This window comes from Lampris incognitus, chromosome 1 (genome assembly GCF_029633865.1).
Source record: "Lampris incognitus isolate fLamInc1 chromosome 1, fLamInc1.hap2, whole genome shotgun sequence".
Taxonomy (NCBI): Eukaryota; Metazoa; Chordata; class Actinopteri; order Lampriformes; family Lampridae; genus Lampris; species Lampris incognitus.
The window spans coordinates 124,944,353-124,966,705 of NC_079211.1; the positions used below are offsets into that span (position 1 = coordinate 124,944,353).

At 44.3% G+C, this 22,353-nt stretch overlaps 1 protein-coding gene across 1 annotated transcript in view; it reads right to left on the reverse strand.

Annotated features, from left to right (window-relative positions):
• acacb (acetyl-CoA carboxylase beta) overlaps nt 1-22,353 on the reverse strand; it is a 57,118-nt gene that overhangs the window by 17,976 nt on the left and 16,789 nt on the right. Inside the window, exons 19-50 of the mRNA XM_056288379.1 lie at nt 22,192-22,338; nt 21,905-22,093; nt 21,351-21,451; nt 21,146-21,234; nt 20,895-21,019; nt 20,676-20,789; nt 20,052-20,165; nt 19,859-19,948; nt 19,654-19,772; nt 17,973-18,113; nt 17,747-17,846; nt 17,535-17,642; nt 17,370-17,426; nt 16,820-16,861; nt 16,452-16,667; nt 16,087-16,242; nt 14,416-14,619; nt 14,074-14,229; nt 13,865-13,987; nt 13,452-13,721; nt 13,192-13,289; nt 12,749-12,869; nt 12,544-12,654; nt 12,244-12,387; nt 12,040-12,160; nt 11,843-11,939; nt 11,620-11,716; nt 11,345-11,480; nt 11,051-11,228; nt 10,820-10,932; nt 10,589-10,743; nt 10,306-10,476 (exon numbers count right to left, since the gene is read on the reverse strand). Of these exons, the coding sequence (XP_056144354.1) occupies nt 10,306-10,476; nt 10,589-10,743; nt 10,820-10,932; nt 11,051-11,228; nt 11,345-11,480; nt 11,620-11,716; nt 11,843-11,939; nt 12,040-12,160; nt 12,244-12,387; nt 12,544-12,654; nt 12,749-12,869; nt 13,192-13,289; nt 13,452-13,721; nt 13,865-13,987; nt 14,074-14,229; nt 14,416-14,619; nt 16,087-16,242; nt 16,452-16,667; nt 16,820-16,861; nt 17,370-17,426; nt 17,535-17,642; nt 17,747-17,846; nt 17,973-18,113; nt 19,654-19,772; nt 19,859-19,948; nt 20,052-20,165; nt 20,676-20,789; nt 20,895-21,019; nt 21,146-21,234; nt 21,351-21,451; nt 21,905-22,093; nt 22,192-22,338 (4,203 nt within the window). The remainder of the gene's footprint in view (nt 1-10,305; nt 10,477-10,588; nt 10,744-10,819; nt 10,933-11,050; nt 11,229-11,344; nt 11,481-11,619; nt 11,717-11,842; nt 11,940-12,039; nt 12,161-12,243; nt 12,388-12,543; nt 12,655-12,748; nt 12,870-13,191; nt 13,290-13,451; nt 13,722-13,864; nt 13,988-14,073; nt 14,230-14,415; nt 14,620-16,086; nt 16,243-16,451; nt 16,668-16,819; nt 16,862-17,369; nt 17,427-17,534; nt 17,643-17,746; nt 17,847-17,972; nt 18,114-19,653; nt 19,773-19,858; nt 19,949-20,051; nt 20,166-20,675; nt 20,790-20,894; nt 21,020-21,145; nt 21,235-21,350; nt 21,452-21,904; nt 22,094-22,191; nt 22,339-22,353) is intronic.

A 22,353-nucleotide genomic window follows, 5' to 3' on the forward strand; every position in this document is an offset into this window, starting at 1 on the left:
TCAACTTCATATTGTCTGCCTACCAAATGGAGCTTTTCGACGATATGACCGAGGTACCTGACGCGTCCGTGTGGGATTACCAAGATTGTGGATATCTGTCTGCATGTCCAGCGCTGCACTGTCCAGGCCGCGGGGAAGCGTACGTTGATGTTGGCGCAGCAGGAGAGGGCAAGATGGCTCAATCTGACAAACTTATCGGATAAAAAAAAGGAGGACATCTTGGACATCCCAGTTGTTCATGATGGCATATTTGGCTCCGCTCTCGCTTCCATGCAAAAGAGATGCAGGGCAAAGTAAAAGGAAGACGAAGCGTTACAGCTCTGTCTCCAGTGGAAAGCTCCAGCAGTGATGCAGCCCCAAGGCAGACTTTCGCCCAGTTAGCCTCCAGAAGTGGCACCCCTGCTTTCCACATCCCTAAATGACCCAAGACTCAGGTACCTGTTTCGACACCCCCGGCGACAAAACTACCTGGCCTAAGAATTCTTTCACCCCCCCTCCGCCCAGACTGGTCAGCTGGCCCCAGCTCCTAGTCAGCAGGCCAAGAGGAGGAAGAAGACGTCTTAGCAGTCCACCCCACTGCGAGCAGGCGTGCTAGCCGTCCCCCGTTCCCTGGCAGTCCAGCGTTCCAGTGTGTCTGGGGAGGAATCCCCCAGTGCCAACCCTCTCTCTCGGTGGCATGTGGGCCAGGAGCTCAGTTCGTGCATCCCAGACAAGAGGAGATGAGACTCAGTTCAAATGTGGGATTGTTCAAAGCCATATTCAAGTCTCATAAGCACTCACACACACACTGTGAATGTAGTGGAGGATTGATAGCTTGGACTGTAACTGTAGCTGGTTGGGAGTATGTGATCACTGCGGTGCATCGGCAAGAATGCAAAGATGTTATCTTCAAAGATGTTTATTGACAAGTAGGTGTGTGTGTATATGTCTTGTTCTGAAAATGAAACAATACAAAGTAATCATTGGCAACATTATACATAAATTAAAACTGGTAAGAACCGTCGGAAGAATAAAGCACAAATGTGAAAGCTGTTAGCTGCTAACCTTTAGCTTGGTGCCTTTGTACTACTCATTAATTACAGAAACTTAACGAAGCAGTGAAGTTATATCTGGTACATAAACAACACAACTTACATTTCTCTGGACGCACACGAACACAACAAGTCTTTCGGGGGACAGGAGAAAAATATAATCAGACTCTCCCTTAACTTCTACGACAATCCTTAGGTCACTTAAACAGATCCGACGCTCTTGTAGAAGTTAAAGGAAAGTTCCGCCCCACAACGGGAGGCGGTACCAGTAGTGATACACACACACACACACACACACATTTTTAACCTTTCTAACGGCCGCCCCCAAATGTAGAGATTACATTTGCTCCATAGAAAGGTGAAAACAGTCTACTGAGGGGGAACTGAGGCGCTAGGGTCTCCCTCATCTCCGCCTTCTGGAATGGCTTGCAGGACAACTAGCCTTGCAGCCAGTCTGGTGTAGACATGGTCCTGGATCTGCATATCGGCTGACCTGACATGATCATCAGCACTGGGGTGTACTTTGATGGCACATTCAATGGGCCAAAAGACTCATGGCAGCTGGGGATCGACTTAACATCACAAGAGTCCTCAGTGAGGTTGACTGGAGTGGAGTGCCACTTTTGGTGGGTTTGCAGGCTGATGAAACTAGACCAGAAACGGTCAGCTAGGACCTGAAAGTGCCTCCAGCGACGATGGCTCAACAGATCGGACTCCAGGTACACCACCTGAAGCAGCAAGGGGTCGGGCCGCCACATCAAGAGCATGTTCGGTGTTACTGGGTCCAGGTCTGCGATGTCACTGGATACATACCCCAGGGGCTTTGAGTTCAGGATGCTCTCTACCTCGTTTAATACCAAGCGCAGAACTTCTTCTGTTACAGTCTGTATCTGGATCGTAACATACAGGGCAGCTTTGATCGATGTAATTTCCCTCTCCCATACACCACCGAAGTGAGGCGCACTTGGAGGGTTGAACACAAATTTGACCTGATGTTTGGTCAGCTCTGACTTTAGAGTGGCGTGCAAGGCCTTAAATGAGTCATGGAAGTCCCTCTCACCTCCTTTGAAGTTTGTGCCCTGGTCCAATAGAAGCTCCTCTGGTTTTCCTCTGCGTGAGATGAATCGGCGGAGGACGATCAGGAATGAATCCTGGTCCGGACTACTCAGGAGATCTATCTGAACAGCGCGGGTGGTGAGGCACTTGAATAGTATGCCCCAATGCTTCTCATTACAGCATCCAACTCTAACCATGAAAGTCCCAAAGCAATCCATGCCTGTAGAAAAGAAAGGTGGTTTCAACAGCCACACACAGGCAGGGGGTAGGTCTGCTATCTGTGGTACTGCAGGATTCGCCCTCCATCTCTGACAATCAGGGCAGGTGTGTTGGTGCCACTTTACAGCCTCTCTTCTGCAGGGGATCCAGTACTTTCAATGGAGTTCTGCGAAGAGTCGCTCTGAGCCGGGATGACGAAGATCTTGGTCAGCATCCTGAATGTTGAGTTTGGTCACCTGGTGGGCCAGGTCCAAGACTATGGGGTGAATGGTCTCTGGCTCCAGCAGGTCACAATGATGCAGTCTACCTCCAACCCGGATCAACTTCAGTTGGTTGTCATGTTCAGGAGCTAGGGTGATCAAACGGCCGGTGGAGGGTACAGGTTTGTTGTCTGACAGGTGCTGGAGCTCCTCAGTGAACCAGTGTGCCTGGGCTTGTCTCAGCAGGTCTCTTTCAGCTTCCTGATAGTCTTTTGCAACTGAAGTGGACTGCTTACCTGCTGCCCCATGACGTGACCACACAACAGCCTCTACCACGTCCCTGAAAAATGTAAACTGGCTGGCATTGATTAGGTGAGGAAGAGGAGCAGTGGTGATGGAGCCGCAGAAGGCGGCATTACGCAGCTCGATGCCATCCAAAGGCTAAGCCTCTGGCTTGGTAGGCCAGCGCTGAGGCGACAGACACAAGAATGCCGGGCCGCGTCTCCACCGGTTCTTCTCAGCCAGCTCCCTTGGGGTCTTCCCACGGGTGATGTCATCTGCGGCATTGTTTGCAGAGTCCACGTACCTCAGGCTTGGGCTTCAGTGAGCTCCTGGATCTCAGCGACTCTGGTGCCCACAAACACCTTAAATCTACAAGAGTCGACGTCCGCGGTGGCGTAGCGGTCTAAGCATCGGCTTGGAGTCGATGCAGTTGCCCACTGGGGACTGGGGTTCGCGCCCCGGTCTCGTCAGATCCGACTATGGCCGGACTCGATGAAGCAGCAATCATTGGCAACGCTGTCTTTGGGAGGGGGGCGGAGTCGGCTTGTGTTCGTCATGTGAATGCGTCTCTGAGTGTGCCGGAAAAACAGTGGTTCGGCTTGGATTCGCCTTGTCACGAAAGTGGGGAGGCGCTTTCCTTCGAGACTGCCGGCCGGAGAGATGCAGTTGGCGAACGCATGCAATACGAGGGTGGGTGTTTGAATTAAAATAGGGATCAATTGGCCACTAAATTGGGAGAAAAAAGGGAAAAATCAGAAATAAATTTAAAAAACAAAAAAAAAACAAAAAACAAAAAAAAAATCTACAAGAGTCTTTCATCAGGTGTCGTTCAGTGCTCCGCAGTCTTGCCATTACATTGTCCTTGGGGGGACGGAGACAGGGCACGTTCTTCACACGCAGCAGGGGGGGTGGCATAACAATGTATTCTATCAACGTCCACCCTCACTGTTCTGGTTTCCAGCAGGTACACTGCTTCTTGGTCTTGTCTTGATCGTGTCACCATCTTTTCACTCCTGTTGGGCAATACGTCCAGTTGTCAAAGCTTCTCCACATGATGAAGGAGCTCATCAGAGGGTGGCTGTATGGCTATATGCCGACACTGCTGTGGCTGGAGCTGCTGGTGGACGACTCTGGCGGGCCCCTGGATGGTCCAGCCCAACCTGGTCTTCACAGCAGCTGATCCTCCAGGGGGTCCCAGATGGACCGGCTCTACTGGGGTAATTAAATGGATGTAATCAGACCCAATGAGGATCATGGGGCGGACACGATCCAGCATTTGCAGGTGGAGGCCTTTCAGATGCTTATATTTGCGCTGGAGCGTCTTGACCGATTGTGAGTACTCCGCCAGTCCCAGCTGATCGGCAGTGAAGGCCCTCTGCATTTTGAAAGTATTTTGGGGGTGACTGGCAGGAGAAATGGAAAAGGAGACGGACATACTACCATGCAGAACTCTGAGATCCTGGCGCACAGTCCTCAAGGCAAGGTGCTCTGGGTCCCCTTGAAGTTTTAGCCCGAAGGAGCATGGTCTGCTCTGATCCATTGTCTAGTATTGCGTAGGTCTCCATGGCCTGCTCGCCATTACGTAGCACAACCTTGGCCACCTTCAGAAGCACCTGACTGCAACCGAACTTCCTATCCAGGTAAAGCACTTCATTGGTGGTACTCACTAGGCATGAGGTGTCCTCTGGGTTTGGCTTAGTGTTGAGGCCATGGAAAGCCTCCAGATGTCTGCCATCACATCTCTTACACCGGGCCTTCAGTCTGCACTGTGCAGCCTGGTGAGAGCGGCCACAACGTCAGCACCGTCTGCTACTCTTGACTCATGCACTCCGCTGCTCAGTGGTAAGCTGGCTGAAATTAGTGCACTGGTTCAGGTAGTGCTGGACATTGGTGCAGTATAGGCATGACAGGACGCCTTTACTTCGTGGGCTGGCCCTGGTGAATGAGGACCCTGGGACGGCAGGGCTGCTTGAAGCCCATTCAGCCCCATGGAGAACAGTGTAAGCAAAACAGACTGTAAGTGGAGAGTGTTTGAGGAATGGTGTGCTAGTGCACAGGAAATTCCCTTTCAATGTTCGGTTGGTGCAATTTTGTCCTTTCTACAGGGCCTGATTGACAAGAAGAAGGCATTTGCTATTGTCAAGGTTTACTTGGCTGCTATTTCCGTTTGCCATGTCGGTTTTGATGGTAAGCCGGCAGGCTAGCATCGCCTTGTTTCTCGGTTCATGAAGGGTGCACCGAGACTGTTACCCAAATCTAAGCCTATGTCACCCTCCTTGGATTGACTGTAGTTCCGGAGGCCCTCACCAGTCATCCCTTTGAGCCACTGAAACACATAGACATGAAAATGTTGTCTCTTAAGGTGGCTTTGTTGTTGGCTTTGGCTACGGTTAAGCGTGTGTGTGATATTAATGCTCTGTCTGTGCATCCTGCTTGTATGCAGTTCACCCCTGGGAACCTTGGTGTGACCTTGAAGCCTAACCCTGCTTTCATCCCTAAAGTGGTCAATCCATGCTTGCCAGTGGACCTGACAGCTTTTCAGCCGCCTCCGCACAGCTCTGCGGAGCAGCAGCGGTTGCATATGTTGTGCCCAGTTCGTGCTTTACACACTTACACTACCGTTCAAAAGTTTGGGATCACCCAAACAATTTTGTGTTTTCCATGAAAAGTCACACTTATTCACCACCATATGTTGTGAAATGAATAGAAAATAGAGTCAAGACATTGACAAGGTTAGAAATAATGATTTGTATTTGAAATAAGATTTTTTTTACATCAAACTTTGCTTTCGTCAAAGAATCCTCCATTTGCAGCAATTACAGCATTGCAGACCTTTGGCATTCTAGCTGTTAATTTGTTGAGGTAATCTGGAGAAATTGCACCCCACGCTTCCAGAAGCAGCTCCCACAAGTTGGATTGGTTGGATGGGCACTTCTTTGAGCAGATTGAGTTTCTGGAGCATCACATTTGTGGGGTCAATTAAACGCTCAAAATGGCCAGAAAAAGAGAACTTTCATCTGAAACTCGACAGTCTATTCTTGTTCTTAGAAATGAAGGCTATTCCATGCGAGAAATTGCTAAGAAATTGAAGATTTCCTACACCGGTGTGTACTACTCCCTTCAGAGGACAGCACAAACAGGCTCTAACCAAAGTAGAAAAAGAAGTGGGAGGCCGCGTTGCACAACTGAGCAAGAAGATAAGTACATTAGAGTCTCTAGTTTGAGAAACAGACGCCTCACAGGTCCCCAACTGGCATCTTCATTAAATAGTACCTGTTAGAGCCTGTTTGTGCTGTCCTCTGAAGGGAGTAGTACACACCGGTGTAGGAAATCTTCAATTTCTTAGCAATTTCTCGCATGGAATAGCCTTCATTTCTAAGAACAAGAATAGACTGTCGAGTTTCAGATGAAAGTTCTCTTTTTCTGGCCATTTTGAGCGTTTAATTGACCCCACAAATGTGATGCTCCAGAAACTCAATCTGCTCAAAGAAGTGCCCATCCAACCAATCCAACTTGTGGGAGCTGCTTCTGGAAGCGTGGGGTGCAATTTCTCCAGATTACCTCAACAAATTAACAGCTAGAATGCCAAAGGTCTGCAATGCTGTAATTGCTGCAAATGGAGGATTCTTTGACGAAAGCAAAGTTTGATGTAAAAAAAATCTTATTTCAAATACAAATCATTATTTCTAACCTTGTCAATGTCTTGACTCTATTTTCTATTCATTTCACAACATATGGTGGTGAATAAGTGTGACTTTTCATGGAAAACACGAAATTGTTTGGGTGATCCCAAACTTTTGAACGGTAGTGTATGTGGAGAGAACAAGGGCCTTCAGGAAAGGGGATCAGTTGTTTGTGTCCCGGACTAAGCCCCACAGGGCCAAGCCCATCACCAAACAGACTTTCTCACTGGATAGTAGATGCTATCACACTGATTTACTCCAGCTCAGGCCTTCAGGTTCCAGCTGGGTTGCAGGCACACTCTACTAGGATTCTTGCAACCTCTTGAGCCCTGTTTAAGAGGTATCTATCCAGGATATCTGTGCAGCAGCTAGCTGGTCATCGCCGCTCACATTTACAAGGTTTTATATGTTGGATGTTAAATCTTCAAGCCCTGCTCATGCAGTCCTGAGTGTGGGTTCCTCAGTGGATCTGCCTCACCCACACACTTCTTTGTAAGGGGGGGGGGGGCGCTGGTGGTCAGTCATTGAGATAAGCTTGTCTGGCAATACAGGAGTCTCCATAGCCCATAGTGAGACATCGAAATGAATGCTATGAAAGAGAACTTTAGGTTATTTCCGTAATTTGTCTATATGAGTCTAAATGGAGCCCAACAACATTTTAATGAGGTCTGGGTTAAAAAAATGCAAACCCATCCTTTAACAATGTATTAACCATACAGTTTGCAAGAGGTTAAATGAAAGCAGGGAAACATGGACTAAACATGGGAACAGGTGCAGGATGCCAGCAATGGAGAAAAAATGTCCTTGGTGTTGCAGTTGATTGTAGGCGAGCTAAGAAGAGTTTTGAAATAGAGAGAGAGAGAGACAGAGTCCTTGGTGAGTGTGAATATGGAGTTTTTATTTTCTAATATAGCTACTATATGTTTTTATAATACTATATAAAAACTTAAAAGTCATCTTTTTGCCTTAGCCTACAATTAGTTGCCTTTAAGTTCAGTGCTTCATAACCTGTACTGCATGGTGGGTCATTTTCTGTCTCAATGAATTTACCAAGCATTGCTCTGCTGACAAGATTACAGCGAATAGATTATTGACTATTGCAAACTGTTCTCTTCTCTCACGTCTTTTCTTTCTCTCTGAATGATGTCGTCTCCTTTCTCTTTTTCTGTGTGTGAATGGTGTCATGCGAGTGTCCCTTGTGTGCACTTGCAGTCTGTCCTCCTCCCAGGTCTCTGTGGTGACGGTGGCCGCCACCTGGACACTGCTTGGCATCCCCCTCATCACATTTTAATTCAATTCAATTCAATTTATTGTCATTAAAAACAATGTGCAGGCACATGTTAAAAATGAAATTTTATCTACTACTACTACCCCAGCTTTGGGTTAAATACTGCCACTGCCTAGTGGATACCTCGGGAGAGGAATAGGCTATGGGAGTAAACCCCAACAGAAAATCAGCGTCTATAGTGCTGTTGTTTTTTTTGTTTTTCTTGCCCTTTTGTATCTGTCTAAGTCGGAGAGTACTGTCGTGTGTGGCTGCCACTTCTCCCTCTCGTAGCCCCCCCTTCCCATCCACCCCTGTATGTCTATGTTATGTTTATCTGTTGTCTCGTTTCACCGTTGTTCGTTGTAAAGGGACTTTGAGTGTTAGAAAAGTGCTATATAAGATTGATTTATTGCTACCATCATCATCATCATTATTAGTACTACTACCTTTGGCTACTCCCGTTAGGGGTCGCCACAGCGGATCATCCATTTCCATTTCTTCCTCTCCTCTGCAGCTTCCTGTCACACCAGCCACCTGCATGTCCTCCCTCACCACATCCATAAACCTCCTCTTTGGCCTTCCTCTTTTCCTCTTCCCTGGCAGCTCCATATTCAGCATCCTTCTCCCAATATACCCAGCATCTCTCCTCCACACATGTCCAAGCCATCTCAATCTTGCCTCTCTTGCTTTGTCTCCAAACCGTCCAACCTGAGCTGTCCCTCTAATATAATCATTCCTAATCTTGTCCTTCCTCATCATTCCCAATGAAAATCTTAGCATCTTCAACTCTGCCACCTCCAGCTCCGCCTCCTGTCTTTTCGTCAGTGCCACTGTCTCCAAACCATACAACATAGCTGATCTCACAACCATCTTGTAAACCTTCCCTTCAACTCTTGCTGGTACCCTGTCACAAGATCACAATGTCATTCGCAACCATCATAGTCCACAGAGACTCCTGCCTGATCTCGTCCGTCAACCTGTCCATCACCATTGCAAACAAGAAAGGGCTCAGAGCCGATCCTTGATGTAATCCCACCTCCACCTTGATTCCATCTGTCATTCCAACCGCACACCTCACCACTGTCACACTTCCCTCATACATATCCTGTCCCACTCCTACATACTTCTCTGCAACTCCCGACTTCCTCATACACCTCCTCTCTCGGCACTGTTATATGCTTTCTCTAAATCCACAAAGACACAACGTAAGTCCTTCTGGCCTTCTCTATACTTCTCAATCAACATTCTCAAAGCAAATATCGCATCTGTAGTGCCTTTTCGTGGCATGAAATTATACTGCTGCTCGCTGATCATCACCTCTCCTCTTAACCTAGCTTCTATTACTCTTTCCCATATCTTCATGCTGTGGCTGATCAACTTTATACCTCTATAGTTGCTACAGTTCTGCACGTCGCCCTTATTCTTGAAAATCGGTACCAATATGCTTCTTCTCCCCTCCTCAGGCATCGTCTCACTTTCCAAGATTGTGTTAAACAATCTAGTTAAAAACGCCACTGCCATCTCTCCTAAACAGCTCCATGCCTCGACAGGTATGTCATCAGGACCAACTGCCTTTCCATTCTTCATTACCTTCATAGCTGCCCTCCTCCACTGCACTTCCTGATTCACTATCCCCACATCACATTTTATTTGTAGATATCTTATAAATCCACATAATTTTGTTATCCTGTTTCAGTGTTATATCCTTCTCTCACTGAGATGTGTGACTATTTTTTATTTTTTCTAACATGGTGATGCTGGTCACGTGGCTCGGGTCCTGGGCTGTTCCGGTGGTGTCTGGACACCGCTTGGCATCCTGCTCATAAATTTTATAATTCCATTATAATTCTGTTATCCTCTTTCAATGTTGTTTTCTGTAAATTGTGTAAACACAACATCCATTGCATGTTGTCTGTCTTTGGAGAGAGCTCCCTCCTCTGTTGCTCTCCCTGAGGTTTCTTCCTATTTTTTCTCCCTGTTAGAGGGGGTTTTTTTTTCTGTTTTTTTTTTTTTAGGGAGTTGTTCCTCATCCGATGCAAGGGTCTAAGGACAGGATGTTGTGTTGCTGTAAAGCCCCTTGAGGCAAATTTGTAATTTGTGATATTGGGCTATACAAATAAAATTGACTTGACTTGACTTAATATTGTTTTTCAAAAAGGAAGAGCTTGGAAAGTATTGTGGGCAAGATAGGTGGGTTCAATTTTCTAAATCTGAAGTAATAGGCAGGTTGCAGCCAGTGATGTTCTCAGCAGGTTAGATGATGGACAGTAGTCTGGCTCTATCTCATGAAGTTGCTGACACAGGTCAGACACTAACTGGGAAAGTGAGGTTTGAGCAACCGCAATCTCGAAGTGGACCATAACTGTCTATTTGGAGATGCAGTCAATGTTGACTTTCCACTTGAGCTCCTGGGAAATTGTTGTTTCCAGGAACTTGAATGACTCCACAATGGTTACTGTTAAGACATCAAATGTTAAGGGTGGGAGGTTGTGTACCATCTATATGTTGATTTAAAAGTATCCCTCTTGCTCACCCAGTCGATAATCTAGTCTGATCAACTCACATACCTGCACAGTTCCCTCTGTTTCCACAAACCAGCGCCTAAGCATTGATTGCATGTGTCCATCGCTGAGGTCCTTGTTGGCTTGCAGAATCTCACACTTCACCACCTGCTCCAACAGCAGGCGCCGCAGACGCCAATAGAAGAAGCTTCGCACATTCTTCCAGTCCAAAATGTCCTGTCAAAACACATTAGAAGAACCAATCAAAATGTTACAGTTCTTTTGGACACTTGCATGGGCATACAGGATGCCAGTCAAGGGACAGAGAACTCATGAGAAGCACACTCACAGTGATGACACCTTTCTCCTGCATCCTACCAGGCGTGTCGTGGAGATCTACAAACTGCACTGCCACCTGGTGGTAAATAGGGAACAAGAACTCCTCTCGAGCCTTAAGTTTGACCTCCAGCTCTCTTTGCTGTTTGTCAGATAGCTCCGGGGTACCTGGCCAAAACAGAAGCATTATGAGTTATCTTAATACTCTAAGTAACTATGAGTTCAGCTGTGAGAAAGGTTTTACCTAACTGCACAGCCAGGCCGCCATAAACTGAATCTAGCCTTTTCATGGTCTTCAACAGGTCTTTTCTCTTAAACTTGATCTCCACAGTACCCTCTGCCTCTAGTACTCCACCTCTGGAAATGGAAAACATTACAGAAGAAAGGAGGCAAAAACAAAATTTTACACACACAACTTCAAGTCAACTTGGGCTCTCCATTAGTTAAGTTTAAAGATCCTGATGCCTTAACTTACCTGCTCTCTCTGTCTGCATAGAGTTCCATGCACAGGGGGTTGATAGTGGGATCAATCACCACCCAGGATCCCCCTCTCAGCTCAGCATGGGGTGGGATGTACACAAGCACTGGCTGATGGAAATCACGCAGGCCATCCACAATATAGGCCCCGAACTTGAGTATTTGGTCATACATATCTGGAAGGGAAATGGGACCGAGAAAAATAGCAATGATAAATTAAGAGGTTTATAGGAGTAAAAAAAAAAACAAAAAAAACATATAAACATTTTTTTCAGTAGCCTTCATCCTATACCCTTCATTCCTCCAGAGAAGCCCCTCCAGTTGGCGAAAACCATGAGAGGCAGATGTTCATGGTTGAAGTCACAAATGGCCTGGGCCGTTTTGAAGGCTGAGTCTGGGAACCATACCTGGCCAGCCTGCTGCAGGAGCTGAGACAAACATACAATATATAGGGATGGTATGGAGGTTTGATAGACTCCTCTCACGAAAGCCCACTGTTAATTATCTGACAATTTCAAAACTGAGTGTGATCTCTAATGAACATTCAGTGAGGCGAAATTTACTGACTTTAGATTCTGAGTCCAGGTTGGCTGGATCTGCTGGAACAGTGAGCTCCACAGTCCGGGTTTCCACAGCGATGACACCAAGGGGAATCCCTCCTAATCTGCATATATTCATGTAAGCTGTCAGGCTATTGCAGATTCTATTCAACTAATATAAAGTATTAGACATCTAATAAATAGAGATGTAATGTTTTTGAAGTGTGCATGTTGTGTATAAATGGACTCACCTGGCTCTGCCAACCACCACGGTCTGAGCCCAAGACCCCATTACTTCCATAAATGAGCCATGGTCAAAGAATCCACTCTGCCATGCCCCTTTCACAGCTACAACCACAAATTTTGAACACACGAAACAGAGCAATAAACCCAGCATGTCAGGTGAAATAGAATTGTGTTAGGGATAAGGTGATACTAAAACACTCACTAGGATGGGGCCTCCCAGCAAGCATCCAGCGAGGGTCATATGGAGCTTTTGTTGGGGTGAATTCTATTTCTCTGTCCACTGGATCCTTATTTGTTATGATGGGCACGGGAGAATGCTTATTCTGTAATGAGAGAAGCAGTTTCAGCTAGAGATTTCAGTAATACACAGAATTGGACACTATAGTATATGGAGCTTCAGACGAACCTTTGGCATATAGGAAAGCCACTGGAGAATGGTGAAGACACCTTCAAAGTCATCTGGCACAGTAGTATGCGTGACTCCATTATTGTGCATGATCTGCACACCTCCCAGCTGGTTGCTGGATGTGTAAACCTCCCTCCCCAGAACCTGTGCACAAAGAGTAAACTTAACCACCATATTCCCCGTCCAGTGTGATTCTCTCATCAACAATTACATGGCTGAATTAATTTCTGCCTTCAATATTTTATCCTAAATATACGTATCAATCTTTCCAACAGTAAGGCAAATTAAACTTCACAAAACCTTGTTAAGAGCTCCTGAGCCAGTCAGGATGATGTGGGAGTTTTCCACCTGGATAACCCTCTGTCCCAGACGGACCAAATAAGCTCCAATCCCAATGGCACGGCATGTCACCTGAAATGGTATATAATAAATCAAAATAGAGACCAAGACCAACTATGATGCAATACTTCCTCACAATTCAGTGAAGAAACGGTTGACAACTCACCATGCTTATGGTAATAACCTCCTTATAGGCTTGGGAGGACTCTCCAGCAATGGTGCCAGAACCTCGCAAGTTCTCCACACCAAGACCATCATCCTTCCCAATTATGTCAGTGATAACATATCTACAACAGATAGCCACAGTGAAAAAGACCAACAAAAACAAACAGAAAGTATTCAAAGGTTCTCATAAATATTTATTGCTGAAGGGAGGAAAACTTGTAACCAAAAGGTAACCAGTTTACATTCCAATGCCCACTCATAGAAGATGCATGGCAAAAGTGAATTAGGCGCGTTCTCGACACCTACTACTGAGGTGCACTTGGACAAGGCAGTAAACCCCCTACTTCTAAGTGGCAAACTGGAAATGATGGGAAAGAACCTATACATAAATAAAGGTTTTAGAAAATGTGGCCAGAATTTGCTACTTCATAGGTTTTATTGTACCTGGACTCTCCGCCCTCCTCCACATGGCGACAGTGCACAGCGTTGGTGGAGCTGATACGTGTGTATTCCTGTGGTGTCAGGTACAAGTACTTAAAACCCTACAAATCAAGAAATACAACTTTACACACCCTTGTTAAAGTCCATCGTCAAATTCACAATCATCAAATTGGCTCCTCTTTTGGCTATCATTTCACACCACCAGAGCAACACAAGGAGATCAAGACCTGTTCTCTATGTCTTAATGGAGGTGTGGCAATCACCTTGTAGGGGTCACCAGGGTCAATCCAGGCCACCTGGAACATGTGCCTGATCTCTTCAGCCAGGCCGATGCGTGCTCCGCTGTTGGCTGCAATGTAGATGCGGGGTATCCCCTCAGCCCGAGCCAGCTCAGATGCCCGTAGAAATAATTCGTCCTCCTGAGGCCCAAATGAGCCAATCATGTGGGTGATGTCATTGCAGATGACGATAATTTCTCGACCATTTGGGTACTCTGGAGTCTTCATCTTCATCCAAAAGGCGACCATTCCCACCTTGTGAAGAGAGGCAAAGGAATATATGGTCATAAAACAAACTAAAGCATCTTGGTTACAACATCACTGGTTCTATCAGTGACACTGCATTGACAGAAAATGCTTTGATATTATGTAAGTTGAGTCCTCAATCAACTCCCTACATCATTGTCTCCTGGGAGGCGATTCATCTGGACCAGTCGGCCTTGTGGATCCAAAACCAGCTCAGTGCACATCAACACATCTTTGGGATATTTGTCTTGCGATCCCCATAACTTGAATAATGCCTACAGAACAAATTGAAGCTTGTCAGATACATTAGAAATATCAAACAAAGGAAAATAGCTTTAGTTAGGCAGCTATAATTAATTACCTGTCTGAACATCTCAGGGAAGTCATAGACATAGGTGGTGCCCAAAGTCTGAGCTTGGAAGCGCTTGGACTGCAGGAGGTCTTTGGTCACATAGGGGGTGTTGATCAGCATGCCATGCAAGAGTCCCTGCTTGTCTCCATATGACTGGAACATGATCTGAATAAATAACGAGTGAGATGGCCAGTTTTAAAATTCTATTTAATAATTATGTGCAAATTCTACTCTCACTAGGATGCAACCACAGGAAAAGACATTCAAAAAATGTCCTGCAACCTCAATAACATACAGATGTACTAATTCATTAAATTCTTGCAGTATGTAACCACAGTCAACAGTCTGTACCTGTCCAGAACTTGGGTCAGTGACTTCCTTGTACAGGCTGATGTCCAAATAATATCCAGACTCATTGGTGAGGAAGAGGCGGATGGGTATAGCATTGCCAGTGGGTGTCAAGCGGATGTTGATCTTAAGCTCTGCCTGAAGCACCCGTAGCTTCCACAGTCGGCTGCCGTAACGCATTACCATGGAACGTACTGATTCCTCTATCTGAGGCACCCAAAGAAAGCACAATGAACGTTAAAGGGGCTATTTTACCTTAAGAATGAAGCTAACATCATTTCCATTTTATTCAGACAAGCATGACCCACCGCATCAGAAGGGGATCAGAGAGAACTGATGAGTTGTTCTACATTGTTCTTGTTGAGAAGAGGGATTGTGAGCATTCAAATGAAAAGAAAGCATTTGAACTGAATATCTAATGTACCATAGACACTAGAGAAAATCTTAATGAGGGAACAGAATAGCAAAATCAGTGATACACAAATAATGAGGTAAAAATGTTAATGGTTCTCAATCTGGTCCTCAGAGTCCCCCAGTACTGCTGGCTTTCTATTCAGCCAGATGGTTAATTACATTCACCTGCTGTTTCAGGTAATCCATCCATCTAATCATGATGGCTGCATCTGAAATTGTATAGTAGCAAACCATTTAGTATGCCAAAATCATATGCAAGTGATTTTAGTATGTCCGAAGCCATATCATGCATCAAATAGTATGTGAAAAATATTCAGATGTCATGCTACATCCAGAGAAATATTGCAGAATGCAAACACTGCTGGCGTTAGTATCCCACAATGCATTGCGACGCTTCACGGTAACAACCAACAATGGCGGTGGGCAGTTAAAGTCCAAGCAGCAGAATAGTGAAGCCCTTTAAGAGTAAATATTACTTTTTTCTTCATTAATCAGATAGTTATCAAAAATCAATGGTATTTTCACATATTCAAAAAACACGCTGGTCACCACAGTGGTTGAATTACATTTGCAGCATGTCGTCATCAACTTGCAAAAGGCTGAAATTGAGTGGCACAGCGCTATGATGATGTAGTACATCTGAAAAGCCATTGTACTTTTAACTCACATACCAATACCATGCAGGAAGATAGTACACATACGTAGCATGTGGTATGCAATTTTGGACACAGCCATTTCTTTTAGACCTGATACAACAAATGAACCTAATTAACTGACCAGCAGAGAAGAAACCCAGCCATGCTGGGGTTACACAAGGACCAGATTGAGAAACACTTTCTTAAAGACCTGATTTTGGTGAAATTGTAAAATGGATTGCATTTATATAGCACCTTTCTTGTCTACCGACCACTCAAAGTGCTTTACAGTGTATGCCTCACACACACACACACACACACACACACACACACACTGATGGCAGAGGCTGCCATGCAAGGCACTAACCTGCTCATCAGGAGCAGTTCGGGGTTCAAGTGTCTTGCTCAAGGACACTACGACACACTCTCTGGAGGAGCCAGGGATTGAACCAGCGATCTTCCGATTACGAGACAACCCGCTCTACCTCCTGAGGCATGCCGCCCGTGTGAATGCAATTGATTACGTGAAGATGTAATCATTTAGATCCACTTTAAACTACTTTGTCAACACATGCAATGATGACAATGCCATGATAAGTGCTATCGTTATGGTTTGGATACTGACTTTGGAAGGGTCCATTATAACAGTGGGGACGAAATTGAGGAAGATGTGGTTGCAGTCTGTGCGGACAGTAGTGTTACTAAAAGCCACCTCCAATTCATCCATGGCCTCCAGCAGGAGACGTTCTCCCTCATTTTGCAGATACTCAAACGAAGCTTCCTATTTGAGGGGAGAGAGTGACTTATGAGGCGTTGCTATAATATTAGAAACCAACTAAAAATACAGCAAAACCATTATCTTGAATAAACATCCCCTCTTATAAAAACTCAAAAAGTGAGAGACTGGTAAAAATTATAATTTTCATTAACTAAGAAAAACGAACTGTAACCATCCTTATCTCCTGTTCTCAAGCCATTTCCCTGCCTTGCCTTTGTGATGAGGTCTGAGTGGCGGATAATTGCTCGGATGAAGAAGCGGTAGTCTGTGACTTCAGCTCCCTCCTGAACACGAGCAGCGCCCAGGTACAGGTGCATCTTGTGATTGGCGCAGGGAACGGCTGTCAGGTCAAAGTTCCTCATGCGGTTCAGCTCCAGCTGAAACGCCAAAGCTGGCTCCAGGTTGCGGTAGATTCGATCCTCCTGGAACTGAAGACAGGTAAAGACACAGGCAGGGATTTATGAGATCCCTTCTCCAGTAGAAACTGTAGCAGCATTCCAGCTTGTTTTTTTACTTAAATGCAGTGCGACTACTGATGCTGCCATAATTTGCTTTGGTTGACAAGAAGAAGAAATCTTACCCCGTCCCTGGCCCTGAAAGTAAAGAACTTGGGAAATTCTCTCTGTTGAAATGAAAAGGGAAATAAAGGCTTCAGTCATAAGCAAACATAAAACATAAGTACTAGCCAAACAAGCATTTTGAGGTACTGTGACTTGGGAATTTTAGGCATCTTGTTATTATCTAAAAGGCCCATTGCTGACGACAGCAAGAACAAATTAGATATTTGAAAATAAGGGGTTCAGGCTTCCAACATAAAAACTGTCTGAGCTCTAAATACAACAGGAGCCTCAAGAAGTAGAATACAGCCCAATCTATTGTTCAAACAACAGATTATTCATGGTTTTTCATTCCAACCAATATCCAGAGCAAAGTGATTGAATATGTATTGCAACACTTATCAAAAAAGTGGAATGTGATTTTTTTTTAAGAATTCATAGGATGTTACGGTATTTAAAAAAAACAAAACTGTTCAAGTTGCTGTAATGTGAAACTTATGATTAGCAACAGGGGGCCTGCTGCTGAAATTGGTGTACTTCCTAAGTTGTAAAAAGAATACAGTATAACCTTACCTTCTGTACAATCAAAAATGTGATTCTTCTGATACCATACTCAATGAGAAGTGCGTTCTGTAAAATCAAAATATTTTATTTTCACATCAATCCTCAAAAAATGAAATAAAAAAGACAATCAAATAGGTTATGTTTATGCATATCCCTATGTGTTAGAAGGCTGACCTTGGATTGGCCATAGGCAGTAAATGCTGTGACCAGGGCGTCGTCATCCTCTGTGTCTGCCGATTTTAATGACACATTGATTATGTGGATTGGGTTCTCTCTCCTATTCTGTAGGGGAGAGTAGAGAAGTATGTGATCCTTGGGAATAAAGGTTTAGATAATAGCTCTTTCACAGCAAAGCCAATAAACTTAAATCACCTGCCATCACTCACCTTCCAGTTATCCTCCTCGTAGAGACCAGAGCAGGCCTCTGAGAAAAGTGGACTCTCCATGAGAGGGTCTGCAAAGCTGGAAATGACCTCATCAAAATTCCTGTAAAACACAAATGCACACAAGTGTTCATATTTAGGGACTGAAATTGTCTCTCAGAGCCATTGTAGCCAATTAAACATTGAAAAAAACCCCAGCAAAGTAAAGACTGATACAAGTGTGACTTACATTTTGAAGTCCTCAAAACACTGGAAGGCCACCATGGCACCCATGCGTTGGCAAGGTGGAGAAAGGGCCCCTTCCAGGAAGAGCTCACTGCCCTGACGCCTCATTTCAAACTGGCCAGAGCTACTCACTGGGACTGCAACTCTGAGGGGGAACACACACACACACACACACACACACACACACACACACACACACACACACACACACACACACACACACACACACACACACACACACAAACACGCACACAGTCAGAGGTAGACAGGATCAGCAAATGATAACTTCAGAAGGGTTTAGAGAGAATTTTAAATAGTAAAAAAAATTTTTTTTTTAAATCAATGCTTGAAGAGCCATCAGTAAAAATAAATATACAGAGAGCATGAGTGTACGTCACGATGTCCCAATTTACCTGTTTAGCAGCAAACCATACAAATGTGATCAACCTCATATCAAACCGAGATCACAGAAATATGTTTATCCAATCTATCTTATTGAGAGAGATTACAAACTGCTGATGAAGAGATATCAAAACAATGGTTAAAGTGTGTTTAATTGATAGCTGCGAAGCAAATCATGAATCATGAGGCGGGAGAAGAGAGCGAAGTCTTCCCATTCATCATCTATCATCAAACTATCAGTCTGTAGGGTTTAAAGAGGAACATGACAGTAACAGCAGATGTGCCTCTCAAAAGTTCCACATTGCTTAAAAAAAATGTAAAAAGCACAAACAAAAAAAATGTACATGTAAAAGAAGTCAGTTAGGAAAGATGTGTTAGCGGACTCCTTCGGCAAATGTTTGTGGCTTCACAGACATAATGAAGAAAAGGCAACACAGTGCATTCAGCATGCATTTCTGTGAGACATACACAAACAGTCAGGCAGTTTGTCTGGCTGGGAGGAGCTTTACTCTACCTGTTCAGAGTAGGGCTGCTCTCTCTGAAATAAGATGATTGACAGGTGAATATTAGCAGTGGATGATTAACCTTAACCTCTACCACTATGCATTCCTACTTGGTTGAAGCAATTCAGAAGACGCTCTGCACACTCATTAATGTGCAATGGGCAAAACTATTCTTCAAGTTGGCAAAAAGCAGCTACAGCCACAATTATAAGGTGCTCTGCATCTTCTCTACTCTTCCAAATAAAACTGGGATACATTATGAATAGCCAAGTTGCAGTAATAAACAAATCGGGTGAGTGATAAATGGCGATTAAAAGTGTTCTAATTAGTGTTAAGTCTAGCATTCGGTTTCAAACTGAAAAGTAGTGAAACATTTTCCTTTCAAATCTGTACGATGACTGATTTAATAGAATTCTAATGGACCAGAGGAAGAAGATCTTGCAGGTGTTGGTGGTATCATAGACGAAGGCCATCATTGTCCTTGATGCTGAGTTGAGCAAGTGTATTACATGGTATACTGTATTTTTGGGGAAGGGGGGGTGCATCACTCTGGTAAAGCAAACATATTTGTGTGAAAACAATCAATACAACTCAAGTTAGAAGAATTAGATAAAAGACAAAAAGGCTGAACCAAAAAAACACTAGAGGTAGTCTTATAAAAAACGTGACTGACATGACTGATATGTGTGAAGAATCAAATGTGTGGACAATAAAATCAGCAGCATTGTATCATTCATCCATGGCTAAAGTGTTCAAGTGTCATTGTGAGTGTGCAGTTACCTGTTAGGATGGGAAGAAGGTAGCATAAATTGGAAGTCGACAGCACAGGTCCCATCCTGTAACTGATGATGCTGAAGGCTATTTAGCTCATAAGCAATGTAGCCTCTGCGCACATATACCTGAGGAGAAAACAAACTATGATCAATGTGTAAGATAAACAAAATCATATTAACTTCTTCATGTGTCTGGAATTTCCTTTTCTTACCTCCAAGGCAGCCATGCACACAACCTGGTTGGAGTGGTAGAAGAAATTGGGCAAAACATCAAAAATGGAGGTCTCAGACAGGATGAGTTTCTGTAAGAAATCAAAGCACACATGACACCTTTAATCTTCACGGAGCTTAAAAACACCAATGCTCATATGAAATTTCTGCAAAATTTCTGCAACCAAGGCTAACCTTCAGGTTCTCTGGGCAAAACTGGTGCCCATACATGTCAATAGCCGACAGGAAGATGGACTCAACCTGGTTGTGCCTTAGTTCATAGGATGGTAAATGGGAGGCTATCAAGACCTGTGAAAAAATATATTATTCTATCAATAAAATCTAAATTCAGAATTAAGTTGAAGAAATTAATATATGACTGCGCATAAAGCAGTGTAGAATTTCAAAGGATTTTCATAAAATTTCCAAAGTGCCATACTACTAGTTTCCCATGCTGCAGTCCCATGAAAACATTAGAAAAACAGAGTATATCCCAAGGCCCTTGTGTGTTTGTTACTGTGGGTGTTTTCACATAACATGATGTGCAGTTTTGTTAAAAACAGCCAATTTCAGTTTTTAGGATCAATCCACAAAGTTGAACATGAAGTGAGTGGAGTCTAATTAGGGTGTTCTCACATTTTAGATAATCTTTTTTTTTTATTCCTTTTTAGACCACCACAATGGTCATAAAAAAACTCTAATTTAAATCCATTTTTAAATAGCATGATTATAACTCATATTGCCACACTAACAATCCACCAATACAAAATGTAAATCTCCCAATTGACTAGAAGATATCAAACTGGGCCCAGGTCTTACTTGTCTGGCTCGCAACACGACCTTGGAGTTTTCCATCTTGCTAAGCTGTGTGAACTCATTCAGAATGGCCATCAGTTCATCCGCTAGGGTAGGATCCCTTCCACAAAGTTGATCCTTCACAAGGTCACAGACACCAAACTACACATCAAGACATTTGTTTCTTGGAGAGGCCACATGCTCAAACAGTGTTGTAAGCTTGAAAGTCAGTGGAGGCCTTACGATAAGCATTGTGACTAGGATGTTCTTCTTGGAAACCTGGGCGTGAGAGAAAATATACTCGAGCACAGGAGTCATATCTGGCTTGTGCTGCTCACGTAGGTTGATGACACACTTGTCATAGTGGGCTGTTTGTTATAAATTTAACAGTGTTATATGATATTTGCCCAAAACAACCACAGATACAGTCAAAGAGATGTGTCACCAAGACATTTATGAAATAGAGACAAAACATTAAAGCATCCAGTCACCACCTTGCTGAAACTGCATCTCTACTTGCAAGTAGCGCTTCAACAGATCTAGAACCACAGACTTCATGTAACCTCGTATTCCACTGCGGTACCTGGAACACAGTCAGTCAATCTATTAGTCAAAGTTCTACTACCACAGCACTCACATATGAAGTGTGATATGATATTGTTGGTCAATCTAATTCCACAAGAGGGGAATAAAACTAACCTCTGGACCAACTGAACAATACTCTGGGTGTTCATGAAGAACACCTCTCGATCAGCCTTCCTCTGTAGGGTGGCTGCATGGCTGTCCAGAATATTGGCAATCTGGAGGGGAGGAGGAAAAAAAGAATATTAGTAAGTAAAGTGCATTTTTTGCATTTACAAAAGGAAGAAAAAAAACATTGAGCAGGGAAGACATATTACAAACAGGTATTTACAATGGATGCTTGTGAATAAAAAGCCTCTTCAAGTTCAACTTTATTGTCATATGTATTTAGAATACAATTAAATTCTTGTGTTCTGGCTCTCTCTGCCTTAACACAAGGATAAAGGACACACCATCCCACCCCACACTCCAAAAAAAACCCCACTACAGCCCTACATACACTAATTGATGCCATTTAGCTCTGTTGGCCAATCAGAGTGCGGCAAATGTCCACTGGTTTCCACTGGTTTCTTTTACTGTAAAGAGTAGCCGACGGGCACTGATGTAATACCAGCGCTGCCGTTTTATTTTTGCCAGCTGTGGTCAGTATTTCACCACTATGGGGAGCTCACCCTTTGGCTGGGGAACTGGCAGAGGACAGAAGTGATGTTGCTTGCATACTGAGCCATGATTTTACGGATGGCCTTCTCCACACCAGGAGGAATGCGTCCTGCCACACTGGTCATGATATCTTGGAGCTCTAACAGAGGCAGGGAAGGGTCCCTTAGTGTCTTCATTAGGGTACCCACCCACTGTTTCACCTGCAGAGAGAACATACATAACACAACGTGGTCACTGCGCTTAAAAAAAAAACCACACCAATTAAGGAGCCTGCGCTGAACGGATCCCTGTGACAAACCTTGTTGCTGAAGTAGGGCTCTGCTAGGCAGTATCCATTCATGACATTAACCAAGTTCCCCAGCACACTGTGGAAGACCTGGTGAAGCTTTTCTCCCACAGTGGGCAGAGGCTGCTGAGGTGGCAGAGAGACCTGGTTAAGCTCCACCTATGACAGAAACAC